Below are 21,287 nucleotides of genomic sequence, written 5' to 3' on the forward strand. Positions count from 1 at the left end.
TTTTTTTTGCAAATAAGCGACCGAACTCGTTCATGTCATCAGCATAATCACTTGGGAGAGGTCTCGAAGCCTGGAGATCTGGGTCCCCTCCTCTGAGGAAAGACGGAGTTTGTGTAACTCTCCTCAAACCTGAGGGGGAGTTCGGAGTGTTTGGTCAACGACAGTGGTTCCTGGAAAAGATCTGAATCGTTTTATAACCAAACCCAGCTGCGGTCTGGTGTAGGCTGCAGTCTGTGCGTGCATGTATGTGTGTGTGTGCGTTAAAGTGTGTGTGTGTGTTTTCATCTGAACGAGGTAGAAGGAGAGGAAGGGGCTCCTGCGCTTCCCTTCCCCAATAGAGAGAGAGAGAGAGAGAGAGAAAGAGAGAGAGAAAAGTTTGGTCTTGTTCTCCCCTTCACTCTTTTTTTTAGGCATGAACGCGGAGACCTGCGTTTCATACAGCGATATGACATCCATGGATTCATATTATAGCCCCTCTGCTGCGCAAGGTAGGGATCACCAGACGGACCACTTTAGGACATTCCCAGCTACTGACACCAAATACAGCCCCACTGCCTTCCTGCCCAACAAAGGTCAGGCTTACGGAGAAAAGTCCCGGAGCCCCTTCCAGCAGGAGTGCCAGTCATTGGATGCCGCCGCAGCTGGGCAAGGCACTTTCAGCAAATACCACCTCTTCATGCAGAGGTCTTCTTGCAAAACACCCCCCGAGGAGGACAAACTGCACCAGGAGAGGGGACACAACGGAGCGCTCATCCCGTGCTATGGTGAGTGACAGAGAGCTCCACGAACCTAACGAGTGTTTTTATTGTTGAACGAGAGATTATCGTGTGAATATCTGCTGAAGTGTCAGAGTCAGGCTGCGCAGTGAAAGTCACTCAGCATCAGGAGGACTCCTCTGGTCCGAGTGCGTAAGTTCTGTGCCTGACTTAGAGCTTGGAGCCTGTCCGTCATCGCTCCGTTTGGAGGTTTTGATCACAAATGGCACAGATCAGAACCTCTCTGAAGCTCGGTTCTGTCCCGTCAGTCTGCCTGATGGGACAGTTTCTCGACAGCCAGTCGTGCAGATTGAGTTCCTTTGCTCTGTCTTCTTCATCCGAAACGTGTCAAACTTCCTTCGTGCGTAAAAAGCATCAGCGAACTTTTTCTCCAGCAGCAGGCTGCACAAGACGTCCCGACTCGCAAAGCCGTGGGCCGGCAGTTCTGTGCGTAACACGGTGAAGAAGAGCCATAATCTACCCGACTATCAAATTGTCTCTTTGGCCATCAAAATTAAATTACGGCGCATTTAATGCGATAATCTGCATTACAATCCTCAATATCGGAGCTGAGTCGGACAATTGAATTAACAGGTTTTCAGATGGCACAAATAGTGGGCTCCAAACTGTTAATATTTTCATTTCATTGCGCGGCCTGATTGGCTCCAATTAGATTTAATTGCGCAGGGGCGCAGCTGTAATTGGTGAATGATGAGGGTGTGAATAAAACTTTGACCCTCGTTAGTCAGGCGGCCGCTTTCAAACGGCATTATTGCCTGTTTTTTTTCTTTCCCTCCGCCACCTGAAAACCGTTTTCTCTGACAGGAAATACAGATGATAGCATCATGAAAACGCCAGAATCCAGAGGTGTCATCCAGAAAGAGGCGCAACAAGCTTTTGGGAAATTACACAAAATGAATTCAGCTGGTTTGTCCTGAACTGCATCCCAGAACCGAACTGATATCATGACAGTCAGGCCTCCGGATTTACAGCCTCAGAGTCCGTTGTTGACTCACAACCGGTCAAGAATAAAGAGAAAGAGATCAGGAGAGTGTGTCAATGTTTAGGAGCACATCGGTGTGTGTTCTGGGATCAAACATCAAACACTGATATGATTTAACAGGTTCTGCAAAAGTCTTCAGTCAGAATATATATATATATTTTTTTTACACTCAACTGAAAACCAAAAATCTGAACATGTGCGTAAAACAATCATTATTGTCTGGATTCTGTGTGTGTGTGTGTGTGTGTGTGTTTACATAGAGAGTGTATAAAACTTTATCTGCATACCTGAAAATTAATCAGTTTTAAAAGCATGTGTGTATAAAACTAAATATTAAAAAAGTAAGGTTCACTTTAAAAAAAAAAAAACTGTGCGTTGAGGCCAAATATAGAAAGTTCAAAATCCCATTTCAGGCCACATTAAAAAAACAAACAAACAAAAAACCTCTAATAAATAGTGGGTGTATAACAATAAAAAAGAGCTTCCATTACAAAAAATATGAATAAAATATGAATTAAACAATATAAGATAGTCTTTGGATGGAAGGCCGTCATGTGCAGCAGCTGCTCGTACATCAGCGTCACACTCAGGCTTTTTAGTGAAAGTAGCTTCAGGATGTTTTGATAGTTTCTGGATTTCGGCCTCCTGAAATCTTTTTTACAGCTTCATCATGTCAGGAAAGGAGATCAAGCTTTTGAAAAACTGAAACGGGGCTTTTAAACCGCCTGTTAAGTTTCTATTAGCCATTAACCTCCACACAGATCCGGTACATGGAGACGGAATTTAAAAAAAAAGATCTATTATGCTGTAAATAAACCGCAGTCACTGGGAGTGTGAGTAAACTGTAAAGACAGAAAGAAAAAAAGAAAAATGTTTTTAAAAATAAAAATAAAAAATCTTTCAAAAACAAACAAGCAGTTGAACAAACAGAATCCTCAAATTCCTTTTTAAAAAAATCCTTATTTTCCCTGATCCATTGCGCACGACTGTTATTTAAAAGACAAAAAAAAATCCATTTCTGTTCTGCTCTTCTGTACATCTTTTTCTTCGTTTTTTTTTTTTTTTACCATCAGACCTTCCAGGTGAAATATGTGCGTGCCGGTCGTCAAACATTCTAGTTTTACAACGAAGCGACTTAAATCCACAAAGACCGGATTCACACTGAAGAAGGAAAAAACATCTCCGCGCTGCAGACAAGAGCAGCGCTGACATTAATACGACTCAGATGTCAAACCTCTCTGTTTGCTTTTATTTCTCTGCTCACAGCGACTTGACACTCAGAGATAAAACCTTTTTTTTTAGCTCTTCAGAGATTCTGCTTCTACATCTGAGGAATGTGCGTCATTTGTTTGGCGACTTTCATTTTACGCACGCAAACTAACATCCCGTCCTCACGCCTGGATAAAGAAAAAACGTCTTTAAAATTTAGATCTAAAATGTTTCGACACTGGAGGCTGTTTTTCTTGTGATTATTGACTAACTGGAGGTTTTTACTGACTTCTACGCCGCTGACTGACTGGACATAAATTGAAGGCAGCAGTAAAATATGCTGAACTTGCCTGCTGAAGAGAAAAAAAATGATAAATGATTCCTGATGTTTTTATTGGAAAATGCTGGAGTATTTTACTTCCTGGCTCATTTCTTTTATCAAACCTGTATTTTACACACTGGCTGGGTAGTTTCAAATTGTCAGAGATTTCGCTGTGTTGTTATAATTTGTGGCTTGATCCGTTCAGTCAAAGGTGATGTGATGAGAGGTCTCGGAGCTGTCTGAGGCGCAGGCTGCCGGCGAACTGAGAACATTTTTGGCTGATAGAAAACAGCACGACTGTCTAATAAACATTTACATACATTAGAGTCACTACAAACACAGTTGTGTTGTTCATACTCAACACACTGCCAATCATGCTGTTACATGAAATCAACGAGGCAGCTCTTGGAGCATGGACAGCTTTCAGAGCTGACAGCATCACACTGGCTGGAACTGGAAGAGAATGGACGAGATCAAACTCTTTCTCTGAGCAAAAGTAGATGTGAACTACTCCAGTATTACTAAAAATCCCACATTCAGATTTCTACTCAAGTAAAGTACTGATAACATACCAGAAAAATCTACTTAATAATAAAAATATGCTGATCATGGAGAAGGCTTCAGCTATTTTCCATCAAATTGTGTATTTTAATCTGTAGCACTGCAGCAAAGTCCATAAGATCATCGAGCTTTTGTCCCTCATCAGAGGCAAAATGTAGAAAAACACTGAAATATAAAAGAAAGAAAGAAAACGTTTCACCAAACAAAATTAATTTACTTTACATCACAGAAAAATTTTTAAGTGTAAAACAGACACTCTGGCCAATAAATAATATGAAAAGAGATAAATCAATATTTAAAACTAAACAGAAGAGTGATGTCATTATTAAAAAGCATTGGGCCCTGGGGAGGACTCAGTCACTCCGTAGCCTTCAGCGTGCCACCTCCGTGTCTCTGAACCTCCAGAGACAACACTCTTCCTCTTTTGATGTGTCTCCTCTCAGTGTCTGCTGACCTTTAGCTCGGCTTTCCTGCCCCTCATCTGTTTGGAGAAGAGGCCGAGTTCCTCCCAGCGCGCTCACTAAGCAGAGAAAATCCATTCGAAACCCCCATTTGAGGCTCTGTGGTGTCAAAGCGGAGCACTTTGCAACATTCAGGATTAGACTCGAGTTTTACGCCGTTAAGGTTTAACTACAGCCTTCAGTCAAACTCTGTTGTTGCTCCAGTCTGGAGCCTCGTTACAACAGGATCGGGCCTTTTGTCACTTTGTGGACACGTGCGGGGCATCGACGTCTCTGCTGCTGGTGCCGTTTGAAGACAACAACAAAAGAAAGCTGCAGTTTATTCCAGTTTAAACTGTCTTTAGTTTCTATTTCGCTGCCCTGCGAGTGTGAACACGAGACACCCACAGAAGTGGTTAAAGAAATGATCTCCATTAGGCCCAGCATTCAGGTGCCATTTCAGTGCCTTGTGAGATCTTTTTTTTGTTCCTTCTCCATTTTTAACCCAGCACAACCATTTGAGCCCCGTAATGGCCGTCTGCGCTGATTGGTTCGAGCAGGCCGTAATGGGAACCAGCCACGCCGGCCAGACAACCGAGGCACACTTCAGCAAGTCAATGACATGAGTGGAGGTGACAAGGACTCAGGATCATTTTACCATTTAGCTTAAAGTTTGGCAGGGTAATTTACATTAGGCTCAGTTTGCATGGCCGAGTGAGAGCAGCAGGGCAGGAACGGCTTCATGAAGTCCAGGACTTCCTCTGGTCTCTCCGTCCCTGCTTCATGTAAACTGAACACTTGGAAGCTGGACTGCGGGTCGGCTCTCAGTCTGTTTTTTTTATACCTGTTGAATTTAAGGTGATTTCATCTTGACGAATGATTTAAATTTCTACGTGATATTTTCAAAGGTTTTCCAGGATTTTTCCAGCCTCTTTGTGTTCAGTCACGTGGCTTCACCGAATCAAAAATTACTGCTGCTGCTTTTCCTTTTTTTTTTTTAGGACAGAAATGTTTCCGTACTGAAGGCCAGATGGTTTTTGAAACTCTAAAGGCTTTTGAAAACTTGAATAGCGACCTCTCGGACTGCTTAAAGCAGGATCTAAACGTATATTTCAACTACAAACATGCGTAAGTAAGTAAAAATCGATTTAAAATTCCTCCTCTGACGCCATTTTACGTTTTCATTCTTTATTTGTTTAACCGTTTACTAGGTACGAACAGACTGTGTTTTAATGTAGACCCACGAAAATACTTTATGTTTCGGTTGGTCACGGTGTCCTAAAGCTTTACATTTCCACGGTTGGGTCAGTGTTTACAGCTGGTGAATGAGCACTTGTTGGATAATTAGGCATTTCTAATTCACACCTGTGAACCTGACAGACTCTGAGTTCCAGAAACCTCCAGAAGTGCTGCAGGGCACGTTGCTAAGACCGATGCATTTTGGACGCCGGCTGGTGGAAACTAGCTGCACTTCATGCTCCCAAACTGCTGCGTGGATATTCTGATTTTCAGTCGGTAGGAATAAGTGATTGTTCGTGTTCGTCAGACGGTTTCCCAGCAACGTATTTTTCATTTTATGTGCGTGCATGCAAAAGTGCACTGGAGCAAGTTTCCCCGCTCAGATGGAATGTTCTGCTTCGATCAGACAACAAAAACATAAGATGGAGGAAACTCTGTTTTGCTCCAAAGTCTGGGGGAAACATTTGGAAGCGAGCTGGTGGGAGGGAGCGAGACTCAGAGGGGGAGAGTGCGAGGAAGACAAAGAGTGTGTGAGAGGTGATTTATCAGCCTCTGGCTTTATGGGATTTTTCTTTTCTTTTTTTTTTTTCACTGTCTGAATTTTGCAGTCTGCTGAGCTGGACCATCGGTCTGATCAGAGGAGTTGGGTTCTACGGAGAACCGCTACCTGTCGCATGCTCACCAAAGCTTTAAGGAAAAAAAAAAACTGGAATGTGCTGATGTTTTCTGCAGTTCTCTCTGTGGGACGCGTCGATCGTTTCCAAATCACAGCAGTGGTGTAAAAATGTCAATATGTGTGTGTGTGTGTGTGTGTGTGTGTGTGTTGTCCCACCATGATGTTCTGGTGGCTGCACCTGACATGACACCGAGCGAGCAGAGCTATTCATAGTCATGTTATTTCCAAAGGAGACAAGGTCAGATTTCAAGAATAGAGATTCAGAGAAACTTCCATCTTCAGCAGTGATGGACGAAACACATCCTGAGTGTGTGAACGCAACACGACGACGTGAAGGAGGTCATGTGTGGTGACCAAACCAGAGTCAGCCCCTAAATTAGCTCCTTCTTTGATTGTCTGGTCCACAACTTCTATGTTTCGGGTCACTGAGTTCACAGAGTGAACCAAAAGGAGGCAGCGTTCTGTTTTTTTTTCCCGGTAAGAAGCTAAAGACCCACGATGCACCAAACGAAACAACACAAAGCAGCAGACAGACAAAGTTAGAAAGCAGCCGAGGAACGTAGTGAAGCGTTTAACAGCTAACAGGGTGGAGACCAAAATCAGAGCTAAAAGAGAGTCAACGTGGATCTTTGTCGCTTTGCAAGAAACTTAAATGAACGATGACGTCCTGCCTGGCTGTCGGAGGAGCAACAGTCTGCAGTGGAGTAGTGATACCGTTTTATAAATTCATTTCTCAGACGCTTTTATCCAAAGCAACAAACATCTGAGAGCAGATTCAACATAATACTGAATGATAATATATCTGTGTTGCATTACAGCGTCTGACTGCTGCCACCAAGGAGCTAAAACACAGACGTGCAATCAAATTAAGAACAAAAATATCATCAGCAAAAAGTCCTTAAAGCTTTAACCTTAAAATAAGTTTTTATCTAGAGATCACACCGTCTGTGTTACATCATACGCTGTCATTTATCACAAGAATAATGACGATAATAATCTATTAAAGGCTCATTCTGATCAATAAAAAACCAAAACAGTTGTAGCTCATTGAGATGAATTCACTTTTAACGACAGAAAACAACTCTTTGAACTCTTTATGCCGCCCTGAGCTGACTGTCCTGCTCAGATCTATCTGCTGCCACCACACTGAGCTGCAGCTTGTTGGTCTTCTGCAGCTATCACGACGTCTCTTGCGGCTCCAGTTCTGACCCGTTAGCTGCTCTACGGACTGCGTTTAGCTGCTAGAATCTTTATCCATTCATCACTCTTCGTTAACTAATTACACGTTTTGTTTGTGAATTTGAATTTTACTCGAACGTTGTGGAGTGAAGACGTTTAAGCTCAACACTCGGCATCTACTCTGATTTTTTTTGTTGTTTGGTGATTTGTGATCCGTCCTTTTATAGAGTCACAGTCGAGGTAAAACCAAAGAGCATCTTAAAATAACTTCACATATATCACTGCTGGCCCGGTTCGATTGTCCGTCCTACAGAGTATCAGCGTCTCAGCCCGCCTCTGTCATCGAAGCGAGACTAATCCACTTTTCAAAGCTCCATGTTACATCCCAGCTGTAAGTCTTTAAAACAAACAGGGAAAGAAAGGAAAAAAAACACTTAAAATATACTCGTTCCAGCTCTTTTTTCATCTCCTCCTCTACTGTTTCTCTCCACTTCAGATTTTTTTGTTCCTGCAGGTCGAGCTGTTGTTAATCTCTCCTGGTCACTGTGTGGTGTGTAATTTATAGTGTTTCCTCTTAACACCGTGAGCTGACCCTCGTCATCCCAGTCCATAAAGAGGCAGGGAAGGTGCCCTGTCGCTTTACAGCCACTTAAATCACACTTTGATGTTGCCCCCTCGTTTTCAGCTGTGAATTAATAGCTGTCCGTGCTGAACCCACAAGAACGTCGTATGCTCGCCGACGAGGCCTCGATGTAATAATCGTGTGAGACATATCTGATACAAACACATCAGAATTAAACTCTGAATTGTTGTGTCGTGTAAATTCAGACTTGTATATAAACTGGTGTCATTGTGGAGTCTGGTGGAAATATTTACATGGAAATTAATGCTCAGCTCGATCCAGAGCGTGTTTTAATCTCTGCAGAACTTTCTCTGTGTTCTGCACGCTGAGCTGCAGACCCGTCTGTCTTCGCTGAGCACAGTAATTGGAACAGATGCGGACTGTTGGATCCACTGCAGTGAAAATAGAACATTCTGTGGTTGCAACTAAAAACATTTTGCATGGCATTTTCAACTTAAAAAAAAGAAAGAAAGAAAGAAAGATGGGTTTGTGAGTTTGCTGGATCGCTGTTGGGACGTGTTGCACATGCAGTAGTGCAGGTGTGAGCTGAAATAGTGAAGAAGCTCTTTGCACTGGTGAGCAGAGTGACAGAGGGTTTGATGTAGCATATGTTTCACTCCCTCTGCCTCTTTCCAAGAAGATGGTATCCTGACGAGCATTGTTTGCAGCGAGACCTTCTCGTGTGCCTCGTACATATGGCTTTCCCTGCAGGAGGGCGCGCTCGCTCTCGTTCACCTTGGGCAGAGCTGGAAAGCAGCACATCGCACGGATAACAAGCACGAGACTGTCACAATATCCTGCTCCTGCCAAAAAAACATCAGTGATGCCGTATAAACAAGTGCCTTTGATCAGGGGAAGGCCCCATGATTCAAACAGCCCGACAGCTCTGGCTTTGTGGGGACTGTGGGTGCCGGCCAGGGAAATATGATTAAATAACTCTATAGTATTTATGTTGGGATAAAACACATTTACTCCCTTCAAACTCAACAGGACGCGTTAGTCATGAGCGGTGAGGAAATGTTGCAGGAATTAGACCCCCAGCGAGCGATCCGCCACCAGAACTCAGCTCCTCGGTCCGAGTCCAGCTCTGTTAGACAAACATGGGAGGAACCTGAGCCTCGCTGTCGACGCTGAACTCAATCTGCTCTGATACACGAGGCGTCGGGAACATACTGCAGGATTCAGACGGGTTTTATCCTCGTCCCGCAAAGCTGAATAAAGTAAAATAAAATCAGTGCGGCGGCTTTATTTGACAACGGATGCATGTGCAGCTGCTCGGAGGACGGCTTCAGTCAGAGCGCATAAAAACATGATGTGTTAGCAGACGAGAGCATCAAACGTCGGTTCTGTTTCAGTCCACAAACTGAAATGGGTCCATGTTAAAAACTGTCAGGTGCCGAACACTGAATTTCACGCTACTTTTGCGTTTATTTCTGGTGCTTTGCCTGCAAGAAAAGTGCAGTTTGTTCATGCGTTTATAAAATAAGCACGATGAAAAATAAGAATTTTTATGATCAGAACTGACAGTTGGATGTTATATTGGTGCTGCTATCAATAACCAAACAGCCCAAACAATTACATCGTACAATTCTGAGTTCTCGATAAATCCTTTAAAAAAAAACCCAGTGTGTATATTTAATGATGCAGTTAGAATTGGGTCTTAACTGGTCTGACATCAGTGCGTCTGGAAAGAATCATCCTCCATCCGCCAAAGCATTAAAATAATAAATAATATAAATATATAATGAACAAAACACATTTTCAACAAAGGATTTAAAACAGATGAAAACTATGTTTCTAAATACAGAGTCAGTAATAAACACATATGTGTCGGGTGCTTCTACACCTGAAGAGAAAAGAAAAACCAGCAGTTTAAAGGAAGGTCAGAGGTCACGAAATGGGAATAAAATAAAAGTTCTCTAAAGATGGAGCCACAAGTTACAGGAAGTTATGGACAGACATGATGTTTAGCATCATACAGGCGTCACACACACACACACACACACACACACACCACCAACCAGGCTGTCCTTAATAATACAGTTTTAATCTTTAGATCTGCAGCTCGGCAACGTAATCGGTCGCTTATCCATAAATCCTGTTGATGTAAATGATGCAGCAGAAAGACTCACTGGAGCGCATCTAGAGAGAGAGTCGGTGTCCGACAAGTTCAGCTCACCTTGTCGCACATTACCCAACATGGCTGTGAGCTGAGGGTCACCGAGAGCGTGTGTGTGTGTGTGTGTGTGTGTGTGTGTTTGTGCTGACTGAGCGCTGTGAATCGCACGAGGAGCTCACATGAACACAAACACCTCCTGGTCCTAACCTGACAAATTGCTGGACGAGCAGATGAGCAGAGACGTCCTCGTCCCTGAAAATAACTTCACCTCAGATGATACGGAGCAGCAGGAAGGTGCAGCAGCGCTCTGAGTCCAGTCCCAGAGAGAGACAGCTTCCATTAAGCAGCGTGAAACCACGGTCTGCGCACACATCCCCCACAATGGGAATGTGCATTAATCAAAAGTTGCACATGGGTTAGCTGAGCGACGGGCAGCAGCAGCAGCAGCAGCAGCAGCAGAGCTCCCAGCTCAGACGAGCACACTGGCACAAACACGGCCGTGGAAATTTATGATCAGAGAGCTGCCTGAGGTTTAACAGTTAAACTGCAGCCTTGAAGGAAGCGAATGTGTGTGTGATTGAGAAAGAACGAGAGCTGCAAAGATCTTTATCAGGGTTTGCATGACTAAAGTGTTCCACGGCGATTTATACTTCGACGGTCGCGCTGCCAGGTGACTCTGCAGCCGCATGACAGACTGCAGCCACATGCAGGTCTGATGAACAGCATCTGAGAGAGTGTGTGTGTGTGTGTGTGTGTGTTGGTGTGTGTTTATGTGCGAGTGGATTGCGCTGATGGTTGAGGAGGGCACGCCGTAAAAAATCGGCAACTTTCTGTCAGTGTCAAATTATGGCCAGGGTGTCTGTTCTCAGCGGATGATCTACGAACTACAACTGGATCCTGTAAGCAGCCAGTGATCCAGACCATCAATTACGCAGCGCGATAGACAAACACAGCCTCGCACATGCTCAGCAAGGCGCACCAACACATTTCACAATTGTCACAGAATTTCCCCACAAGGACCGAGAAATTCCTTTGTTCCACCCTATCAGAGGCCGTGAGTTACTGCGTTGACCCGACAAATAAATCATCGGCGCTGCCAGAGCCAAGTGACGGGACGCTGGAGTTCTGCTCGAATACAGGCACAATCAGTTTTATTTGTTTGGCTGCGGATGGTGCTGACAAAATGAACAATGATCGTCCCCAGTGGCAAATATTGTAGGAGAACAATATTTAATTATTCTCAGATCAGAAAGAGTTTTAATCGGTGTGGTTCTGAGCGGGACCTGTTGGATTTATAATCCAGATAATTCTAGAAAGCTGAGCGAGACCACAGCAGTACGGCAGCATTTATATCCAGTAGTTATGGATATGTGAGATGTATAGTCCTAAAACTCTGTTTAACCAAAAGCTTTTCTAACAAAGCGTTGTAAAAACAAACCGCCAAAACCCGGTTTTACTGCTCCAAACACGGCGCCAAAAGAAGGGAACCTTTGAAGTCCGAATATTAACGGCTTTCCCCTTATTGTCTGATTCGCTTGGAGGATCCACACATGACTCCCATCAGTTACCTGCACATCGCAGCCTTAAATCTTGAAGAATGGCAGCAGGACAAAATGCATTAAACACACATTTATCTTATTTTACTTTTATATCCTGTCCACTGGAAGTGACAGATGTGTCTATAACGGCCAGATTCTAACAATCTCTTTTTGCTCGACATCATGAAGCGACTTCTCGCTGATTTGCTTTATTTTCACATTCGTCTTCAATTACAAAAAGCTGTTTGGACTCCGTCCCTTTAACCCGAATAAAATCTCTCCTAACTCTGGTTTGTTTCACCTTCTTCTCACCTCTGCAGGTAAAGACAGTTCAGGTCTGACTGACTCTGATTTGGGCCCCGACTCTGACCCACCTGGGATGGACGGCAGATACCTGGCTGTGAAGGATCAGGGCGTCAAGGCGGCCTCCGATCGGCCGCCGGGCAGTGACTTAGCGAGCCCCATGGACAAGGCTGACGGTGGCGAGAGCAACAAAGGCAAGAAGAGACGCAACCGCACCACCTTCACGAGCTACCAGCTGGAGGAGCTGGAGAAGGTGTTCCAGAAAACACACTATCCTGATGTTTACGCTCGAGAGCAGCTGGCGCTGAGGACCGACCTGACTGAAGCCCGAGTGCAGGTAACGCAGGACACTCAGCAGCTCCACTCCAACAGCTGATAGATCTAAAAAGAAGCACAACACAGCGTTTCCAATCACAGCAGCGGTCTAATCAGGGCAGCAGCCGCATGCAGCCACATGCCGGTGCTATCAATAAGTTAGAAAGCAGCTCTCCATCACACAGAGCAGCGCTTAAACAACACAGCCTCATGGATCCTTCAGCATCTGCCGCTCTGCAGAGATAACGTCACTCACAGAACAACATGAGAGATTTATCTGGTAATGTGGGAGTCGGGGGAGAGCGTGGGGGAGTGGGAGCTAGCAGAGGCCAAGGGGCCCAGGGGGCTGAGGTTGGAGCTGCCTGGGCCTCATATGTGCCGTTTTAGGAGAGCAGACTTTCATCAACATATGAGGAAACCCGCTCGACTCCGCTCTGCTTCCATTTGATCCTCTCACTGGCTTTTTTTTTCTTTCTATGGACCCAAACTGTTTCGTTTCTTGAATTTGTGAGCTCATTTCTGCTGGTATCCGTCCAGCCCGACTTCCACAGCGTCTCTCCGGCCCTCCTACCCCATTAGCATACAAACAGGTCACGAATTCCAGCGCCGGCGAACGGAGAACGAGCCCTCCGCCATGTCTGCACCGCGCCTGTGTGTGGTGTATGACCAGCAAAGCCCCGGGATTTTCTCTGTTTTTCTTTCATTAACATCCTGTTCAGACAAGAATGTGTCCCCGCTGTGGTCTCCAGGGTAGGTGTGAAACCCCTCCCGTCGGCTTTGGGAAAGTCGGCCGTGGATATTTCAAGTCACGTCTATTTTGACCAAATCGATTCAGTTTTTGCTAAATCGATGCACAGATTCAATAGCTGCGGCTGACGTGTTTGACGTGTGGCGGGTTGAGATGAGGGCTCGATTAAAGCCCATCTTCTACGTGATGGAGCTGGTTGGGCGACCGGCGAAAGCTCCACGGTGAAAGTCAGGAAGTCTGTGCAGCCACGGGGCCATAACTCAAGCCCGGGTCTCTGAAGGTATGCCGCTCTGCTGGGCTCTGCTGCTCGTGCTATCACAGACCTGCCCGCCTCAGATGGATGCAGCTTTACAGCCCTCGGCCTCCCTGCGGCCCTCTTAAACACTCAAGTTGAAAAGATAAAAGACACGAGATGCCTTGTCAGTCAGAGAACGGGGCTCTGTGCTCTGTTCAGGTCATTCACACGCACAAGAGCTCACAGTTCATCAATTCAGCATCTGGAGGAAAAAAAAAAAAAGGTGCACCACTGATAAAAACAAAACCTTTAAAACTTGCAAGAATTTTTTGTTTTATACATAAAACTAAAAAGTGCCTGAGAGTGACGTTAAAAAAAACAAAACCAGGAGACTTTAAACAACATGAAGGCTCGGAGTTGTTTGCTTTTTTAGTCTCAGGGTTTCAAAGGAAGAGACCAGGTCCAGATCTGAGTCATACATACACTACATGGGAAGGTCGGGGGTCACAGGGTCACGGGCTTCAATAGCATCTCATCTCTCAGATTTGCTCTCCCGTTAGTCCAGAGAGCCGAGACGGCATCTGATGGAGTTCACCGAACGCAGGCGTCCAAACTCGTTTATAGATTTAACCAGTTACAGGAAGAACCTGATCCGACCAGCTGGAGCTCAGAGGAGACAAACAGAGGTTCAGTCCTGAGCTGCAGGAATAAGTTTTTATGACCACCATGGTCACCGAGAGCATTTTAAACAAGGCTTTAATGCACTCAGACTGGACATCAGGCGTACACGTGTAGTATTTGGACAACAGAATAAAAATCTGCAGCTAATAATTAATTTACGATTTAAGTAATTTTACATGCAAACATCTAAAACGGTTTCAGCTCTTTAGTCACAAGAACATTCGTCTGACGTGATGCAAAAGGTTTTTTATTTTGTTAGAACAATTTGAAGCACCATGAAGATATGAAAGAAAAACTGTCGTTTTATAGATTAAATATTAATTCAAGAAGCTTCAGTCAACAGAAATCAGTTAAACACACATCTAGACATGGACGATATTAAAGCTTTTAAAGCAGGTTTTTGACACTAAAAACAGCTTCACACTAATAAACAAGGACAGCGGCCCTGTTTGGGTGCAACACCTACAGAAAAACATAAAAGCTGGAATCCAGTCCTGTGATATTCGTCTTTCTGTCTCATCCACTAGTGTCCTCAGCTTACCTCTAATCAACTCTGGAAATTAGAAATAACGAGGCGGAGGACTTTGGAAGAAAAGAGAACTTAGATTTAAGGGACGGCGGCTCTGGTCAGAGGTGTTTGGCCGATATTACGAGCGCTTTGGGGGTGTTGGAAAACCGGAGCCAGGCTCAAGCCTCGGATTTGGTTCTACTTTGGTTTGGAAGCTGACATGAGTGACAGCAGAGGCGGGTTATCAATCCTCTGAGCCGCTCTCTCACTTCAAAGTGTTCTCAGCCCCGTACAGCTCTCCTGCTGAGGCCGGCTCGCCGCTTCTCTGCTCTTTCTCTCTGGGGCTGTAACATAAATAAAGCCTCATTGAAAGTCCACCAGCTACTTAAGCTGTCAAGGTCTTTACCAATTACTGTCACGACGCAGTGTGTGCAACACAAAAATATGTTCTCCCCGTATAATCGCCAACAGACTTGGCACAAAGACCGAAGCAGATGAGAGCTGCTGGCGACACCGTGGATCGTGACCATATCTGCAGTTTTCCACGACAATACCTCACCGACGTGCGCTAATGTGTAATTACCGTAATGATGGTAAAGCGACCTTTGTTAGAGAGCGAGCGATCTGGTTCTGGGTCGGGGATCAGACGGCGGAGGAAGATGTATGAAAACATCAAGGAAACGGGGATTACCTCCTCCGCTCTGTGTGCTTCTTTAATTTAGACGGAGACAGCATCTCAAAGCCACGAGTTTTAGGCTTCAGGAAATTAAAAAGGAAAATGCAAACAAACCCTGCTTATAATCCCATCTCACTTTTCAATTTCCTATATCGCCTCCTTAGATTTATAGGGAAGCATCTGAGCGGAGAGCAGATACAGGAAATACGAGATATCGTATCAGAAACACGTCAGACAGAAACGTTTTTGTCGCTGTTTTTTTTTTAATATATATTTTTTCAATCGGTCCACGCTGGAAGTTAGATGGAGATCACATGGCACATTTAGACGTGAGGTTTTGAAGGCGAGCGTGGCATCCAGCGTCCAACAGAGATGGTCGTGTTCAGGTTCCTTTTACTCTGACGGTAACTTAAACACACTAATGCTCTCAAGGCGCCGGATTTAAACACCAAAATGACGACAGAAATCAAAAAACTCTCCGTTCCTGTCGGACAACAAATAAAAAAAGATTTTATTTACACGTGACGGCTGCAGACGTTTCCTCTTTCAGTTAAAACTCAGAAAACTTCTGAGTTCTTGTTCACACTCGTGTTTTTAAAGGAGATTTTTTTCTCTTTTTTATGCGCCGCACATAATATTTGTGATATTCAGCAGAACTGCATCGGTTTCATTTTCCCATTTGAAAGGGAAGCTTAGATGAGTATCTACAGAGAAGAATTTCCTTTAGATGTGCAGAGAAAGGTCCCGTTCAGGATTCAGGCCTCCCAGAACTCCCCCTTCATGTCGGGCGCAGACGTCGAGCCAGATGAAAGCTGTTTTCTTGGATAAAATGGGAAACGTTGCTGCGACTTTCATCAAACGGTTTTAATCTGCAGGTGTGGTTCCAGAACCGAAGAGCCAAGTGGAGGAAGAGGGAGCGCTTCGGTCAGATGCAGCAGGTCCGGACACACTTCTCAACGGCCTACGACCTGCCGATCCTCACGCGTCCTGAGAGCTACGCACAGGTACACGACCAGAACCGCAACACAACACCTCAGTCTGCTGTCGGCAAAACCCAAACGTGTTCTTAAAAATAGATTTCTTTTGCTTCTACTTCAGTCATTTCTCCTGCAGACTGGAAACGATTCAGGCTGCAATAAAATTTACATTTAATTGCTTTCCGTTTTGTCAAAAAAAAAAAAAAAGTTGATGCAGGTGGCAGCAATAAAAGAAAAAACCCAGTGGTTGCTTTTAAAGGAATAGTTCAACATTTATGGAGAAATGTTTGCTTTCTGTTGAGAGTAAAGAAAAAAAGGTAATAACTGTTTGATGAGCAGCTACTTAGAGATGATAAAGAACTAGATTCTGACTAACAGCACCTCCATATGTCACTGATAAACATACTGCATGATGTCTGATTCATAAAAAGGCAGTGAAGTCTAAAAACAACAGTTTGTGTTTTTTTCTGAATTTATCTGCTGGAAATGTTTTTTTTTCTTTTTTGTTCTTTTTTAGAGGATTACAGCGACATCTTTGTTTAGTTTCTAACTCGTCCAACATGTTTTGCTGATACTACTTTAGATATTTTACAATTTAAATTTTAAGTTTGTTTCCATCATGTGACTGCAGCTGAGTCATGAAGGACAAAGCACAGAATTCTTTGTTTTTTACAAAATCTTATTAGAGAAGCAGTTTAAGTTTTAAATAGGACATTTAGAATAAAGTGATTTTGATTAAACGTCATGACTTTGAGTTTAGATTTTGGCGTGTTCTGACTAAACCGTACGTCCAGGATGATCCGTTTAACATCCTCAGTGAAGCTGAAAATCCAACAGTTCTTCCTGTTTTTAGTTTCAGGCTGATAAATGGTACAAGTTTGGTGATTTGTATTAATGATATCGTGCCTGCTGAACCCACCGGCTGGTTTTGGGGTTCAAAGAGTAAATGAAAACATCAGAACTACCCAGTGAGGCTAAATGCCACCATTCTGTCCCCCTCTAACCTCCAGATTCAGAACCCTTCCTGGATCGGCGGCAGCAGTGCGGCGTCTCCCGTGCCGGGCTGCGTGGTGCCCTGCGACACCGTGACTCCCTGCATGACGCCTCACCCCCACTCTGCCAGCGGGGTGTCCGATTTTCTGGGCGTACCGAGTCCCGGAGGCCACATGGGACAAGCCCACATGGGCAGCCTGTTCGGAGGATCCCCCGGCATGGCCACAGGCATCAACACGTACGATCTCAACATGGACCCGGACCGCAAGTCCTCCAGCATCGCCGCTCTGCGCATGAAAGCCAAAGAGCACAGTGCAGCCATATCCTGGGCCACATGATGTGCTGATCCGTGCTGGATGGGGGGGCGGGGGGCGCCTCAAACGTCTAAACAAACCCAGTGCGGGTTGAGGAGGCACTAAAATCAGAACTCTAAAGGCAACAGTGACTACCTTCAAAAATGCTGCAATAAAAAGATTATGTAAAGAAAAAGAAAAAAGAAAAAAAAGATTTGGCAGAACAAGCGGCGCCGTGTTTGTCGGAGCCTCTGGTGGGAGAAAGCAGCCGGCGGAGCTCCGTGGACGCCTGGTGGGAGGCGATGCTGTGGAGCAGGAGGTGCCGTAGTACTGAAGAAAAGTTTAATTATTTCAAACAAATCCATGCACTTATTTGCTAAAGGACGGAGAATTCTGTTTGTACAGTGCTTTCAGTGTCTGGTGCTGTTTTATTCTTACCTTGTTATTTAAATTTAAAGTGTTGTTGTTTTTTTCTCCCTCCAGTCATTTTATTGGTGGGTTTTGATTTTACAAATAGTTCAGCAGGCGTCCTTAAAACTAAAAAAAACAAAAAAAAGAATTCAGATTTTGTTATTTCACGCCACCTACGTATTACTCGAAGCCGGAGATTTGTCAGCGTTAGCACGTGTTTAGCTTAAGTCATGCTGGTGTGAAGATAAAGCCTCAGAGAAGCGTCCAGCGCGTCCGTCACATGGAGACGCTGCTCGTTCCCAAACGGTAAAATAAACAACTCCGGGTGTGTATTTCAGAAGCTACAGAACTTAGAAGTGGTTCTGCCCTCTAGCATTTACAAGCCAAACAGACGGAAAGTGGTTTGCTTTAAGATCCACCTGCCTGGACCCGCCGATGCCCAGAGAGAGAGAGAGCAGGAGATGGAGGAGGAAGTGGTGTGTGGGAGTATGAGAGGCGCCCAGCAGGCCTGCTGCTCTCAGGGCTGGAGAGCCTGGGAGCGCCAACCTCCAAACAGACGCAGCTCTGTTTTCAGGAGGAAAGGCTCCAAGTGGACATGGCTGTGGCCCTTTGCGCTCCGAGTCTCACAGGTTTCAGAGAGAGAAGTGCCTACCAGTCAGTCAGACCGCCAGCAATAACAGAGAAACCAGCAGAAGCCTCTTTTGAAACAGAGACGGCCGGTGGAGATTACACGGAGTGTGTTGACACTGAAAGGATGTCAGTGTTCAACAGCCTTCTCTGGACTTCAGCACGGCTGTGTTTGGCTGTAGAACCTCAGCGGTCCAGAAGCAGCACCGGCACACACGTCCTGGTGTTCCCTCTCTGTTTGTCATCATTTCAGATGAATGCAGAGGAACCTCCATCAGTGTCTTTAAGGTTTTAATGTGGCTCCATGGACGATTCAGGGCAGCAAGCAGAAGAAACTATCAGCTTCATCCTCCATCTTCAGACACTCAAGTCCCGTAAGACCACAAGGAACATGCTTCTGTTCTCCACAGTAACGACTTCCACGTCTCGAGGGAGTTTCAGAGGTAGCAGCAGAGAAAGAGTAAAGCTTCACTCCTGGAAAACTCCCAGATCCACCGTGTGTGAGTGAGTTCAGCTGACCGGCAGCACCAGAGTGCAATATTAACCGGGTTCTGCATTATTCTGTAATCACGGTTTCAGAAAGGCCACGAGTCAACATGTAGCCCGAAAGTTTACATGTTGGACTTTATATTATAAAACAACAGCTGCCATGTGGAAAACTCTGTCTCCTGGCATGTAATAAGTCTGTCCTGTGTGGTGAGCGGTACCGGCTACAGGGGCCCAAACAGTTTTCCACCAAGTCCCCCAGAATCTAAAAACACTAAAAGGTTCCCAGTTAAATCGGTTAAAGCCTGAAGGAAAATACACGCAGTGATTTTGTACCTGATTTTCAGCGTAGAGACAAAAGCCAGGGCCCAAAATCATTCACGTTTTTGGCCCGATTTTTTTGTAAAATTACTAACATACCGAGATAAAGCAAGGAGATGAATCATCCTCCCTGTTTCCACTCTTTCTACAGCCTCTGCTCCCCGTTCAGCTTCATCAGGGTTTATACAACATCCGTTAGTGACGGAAACAGCAGATGAGGTTTACCACTGCGGTGCCGTGAGGTTGTGCACGTTTTCCTTTGTTTGCTGAGCCGGATTCAGGCCTAAAGCACAACACAGAGCTCCGTGGTCACAGAACCCGATACCGTGGAGTACACCTTGAGGCAGAGCAACCATTGCTAATTCCTTAAACTGAACCACATTCACTGTCCTCCTAAGAGAAGCAAGGAGCAGGCTACGATCTGTCAGCAGAGCAGATCACCCCCAAGTCACCCAAATCACATCCAGTTTTCACTCCCCGGCCCAAACGCCAGGCATGTGCACACACAGAGGACACGTCTCGGCACCGAGAGGGTATCCTTGCGAATGTGAACATGGGGCCCCCTGTGCTCCGGCCGAGGGGTTGGACGGAGGGCGAGCTGTGAGGGCGTCTGCTGTGTTCCGGTGTTCTGGGAAAAGGACAGTGCACACAGCTGCGCTCAGGGGGTAAATGCAAAACAAACATGCCTCACACATGCTTCCCTCTCAGCTGTCATGGCTCTGCTTTCAAAGATTCATCCCCCCATCACACACACACATTGCACTGTGCCTCTCCCTTCGCCTGCGTCCACCAGGCCAAAGCTGCAGCCGACGGGCCCGAAGCGCAGCCGCACGGCCGACCCAGGAAGGCTTTTTAATTAACGCTGAGCTATGTGGAGGCTGAGGGCTGCAGGATTGTGTGTCAGGATGGACGGGACCGTCTGTCCGACATCGAGCTGCTCAGGTTCACAGACGACAAACCGACTGTTTTCAGTGTCTTCTGCACATTTAAGGTTCATTGTTCTCAGATTCTGATCTTCAGCTTTCAGAAACCATGAATGCGCCCCTTAAAACCCCTGGAGTCACCAGCCCCAGCATCACCAGGACTGTTCTCACAAGACCAGCTTTACAATTAAAAAAAAACAAACAAAAAAAAAAACTCTCGAGTGATGATGTCATTGTCCACTTTTTTTCATTTTCTAATACTACTGAAGTCAGGCAATCAGTAAAGGAGTAACTAGGTGTTATATGTGTGCTGTTGTGTGCGTGTACAGTTTTGTGCATGCAGAAATGATTGAAGTGTCAGAAGACTCTTACTAATTTGATGCTCTGTTTAATTTTTGAGGCAATTTATCACGTTTTTGAGTTTATCGTTTTCTTAAATTTGGTGATGTACGTTATAATTGTATTTCCAGCGATGTGTTTGAACATCGTTTCTCCTTTGACATGTAATTCTTTTAAAGTTTTTTTAATGTTTGTGTGGCTTTAAGCTGTCTTTTGAAATGAGAGTATGAATTTACTCGTGCTTGTGTTACGGTTTGTGTGATTAAAGTTCAATAAGTTATTGCAATTTGGATTTCGGGATTAATTTCTGTTTCGTGCTTGATGAGAGGGGTGCAGGTAACGCCGCAGCTTCTCAGTACACCGAATATTACGCAGGAAAGATCACCATCACATCAGGACAGCTGTTCTACTATTTTGAGATCATTCGAGTCACTGCGAGGCTCAGGAGACGCCTTCCAAGGCATCGGCTACAGACGCTGGTTGGCCACCGCGAGCAAAGAAGTTGTCTGAGGTTGTTAAAAAACCAGTGAATTGGCTCCGTCCTGCCAAAACGTTGTGTCATCGCTGTAGTCGCATTGTGAAATCCCCGCGCATTTCAGTGCCTTTGAAGGGACACGAGTTCTGAAACGAGATCTCACAACCCACAAGAGTATCACACTAATTGAAGTTGACAAAAATACGAACTGCGCCCTTTTGAACTGCTGACATTGAACAGGGTGGATTAGGCAGCGTATATTAACAACAGGTGACAGGCTGGAGGGAGCAGCGGACGGGCCGAGGCTCGGCTC

At 45.1% G+C, this 21,287-nt stretch overlaps 1 protein-coding gene across 1 annotated transcript; it reads left to right on the plus strand.

The window, feature by feature from the left end:
- Positions 1-209: 209 nt before the first annotated feature.
- Positions 210-20,785, plus strand: alx4a (ALX homeobox 4a). The gene is made up of 4 exons (XM_008281357.1): positions 210-764; positions 11,984-12,303; positions 16,005-16,133; positions 17,117-20,785. The coding sequence occupies exons 1-4, from the start codon at positions 413-415 to the stop codon at positions 17,435-17,437; spliced, it is 1,122 nt and encodes a 373-aa protein (XP_008279579.1). The 5' UTR covers positions 210-412; the 3' UTR covers positions 17,438-20,785.
- The last annotated feature ends 502 nt before the right edge of the window (positions 20,786-21,287 follow it).

The sequence above is a fragment of the Stegastes partitus genome, unplaced genomic scaffold (genome assembly GCF_000690725.1).
Source record: "Stegastes partitus isolate 25-593 unplaced genomic scaffold, Stegastes_partitus-1.0.2 Scaffold232, whole genome shotgun sequence".
In the NCBI taxonomy this organism is placed as follows: domain Eukaryota; kingdom Metazoa; phylum Chordata; class Actinopteri; family Pomacentridae; genus Stegastes; species Stegastes partitus.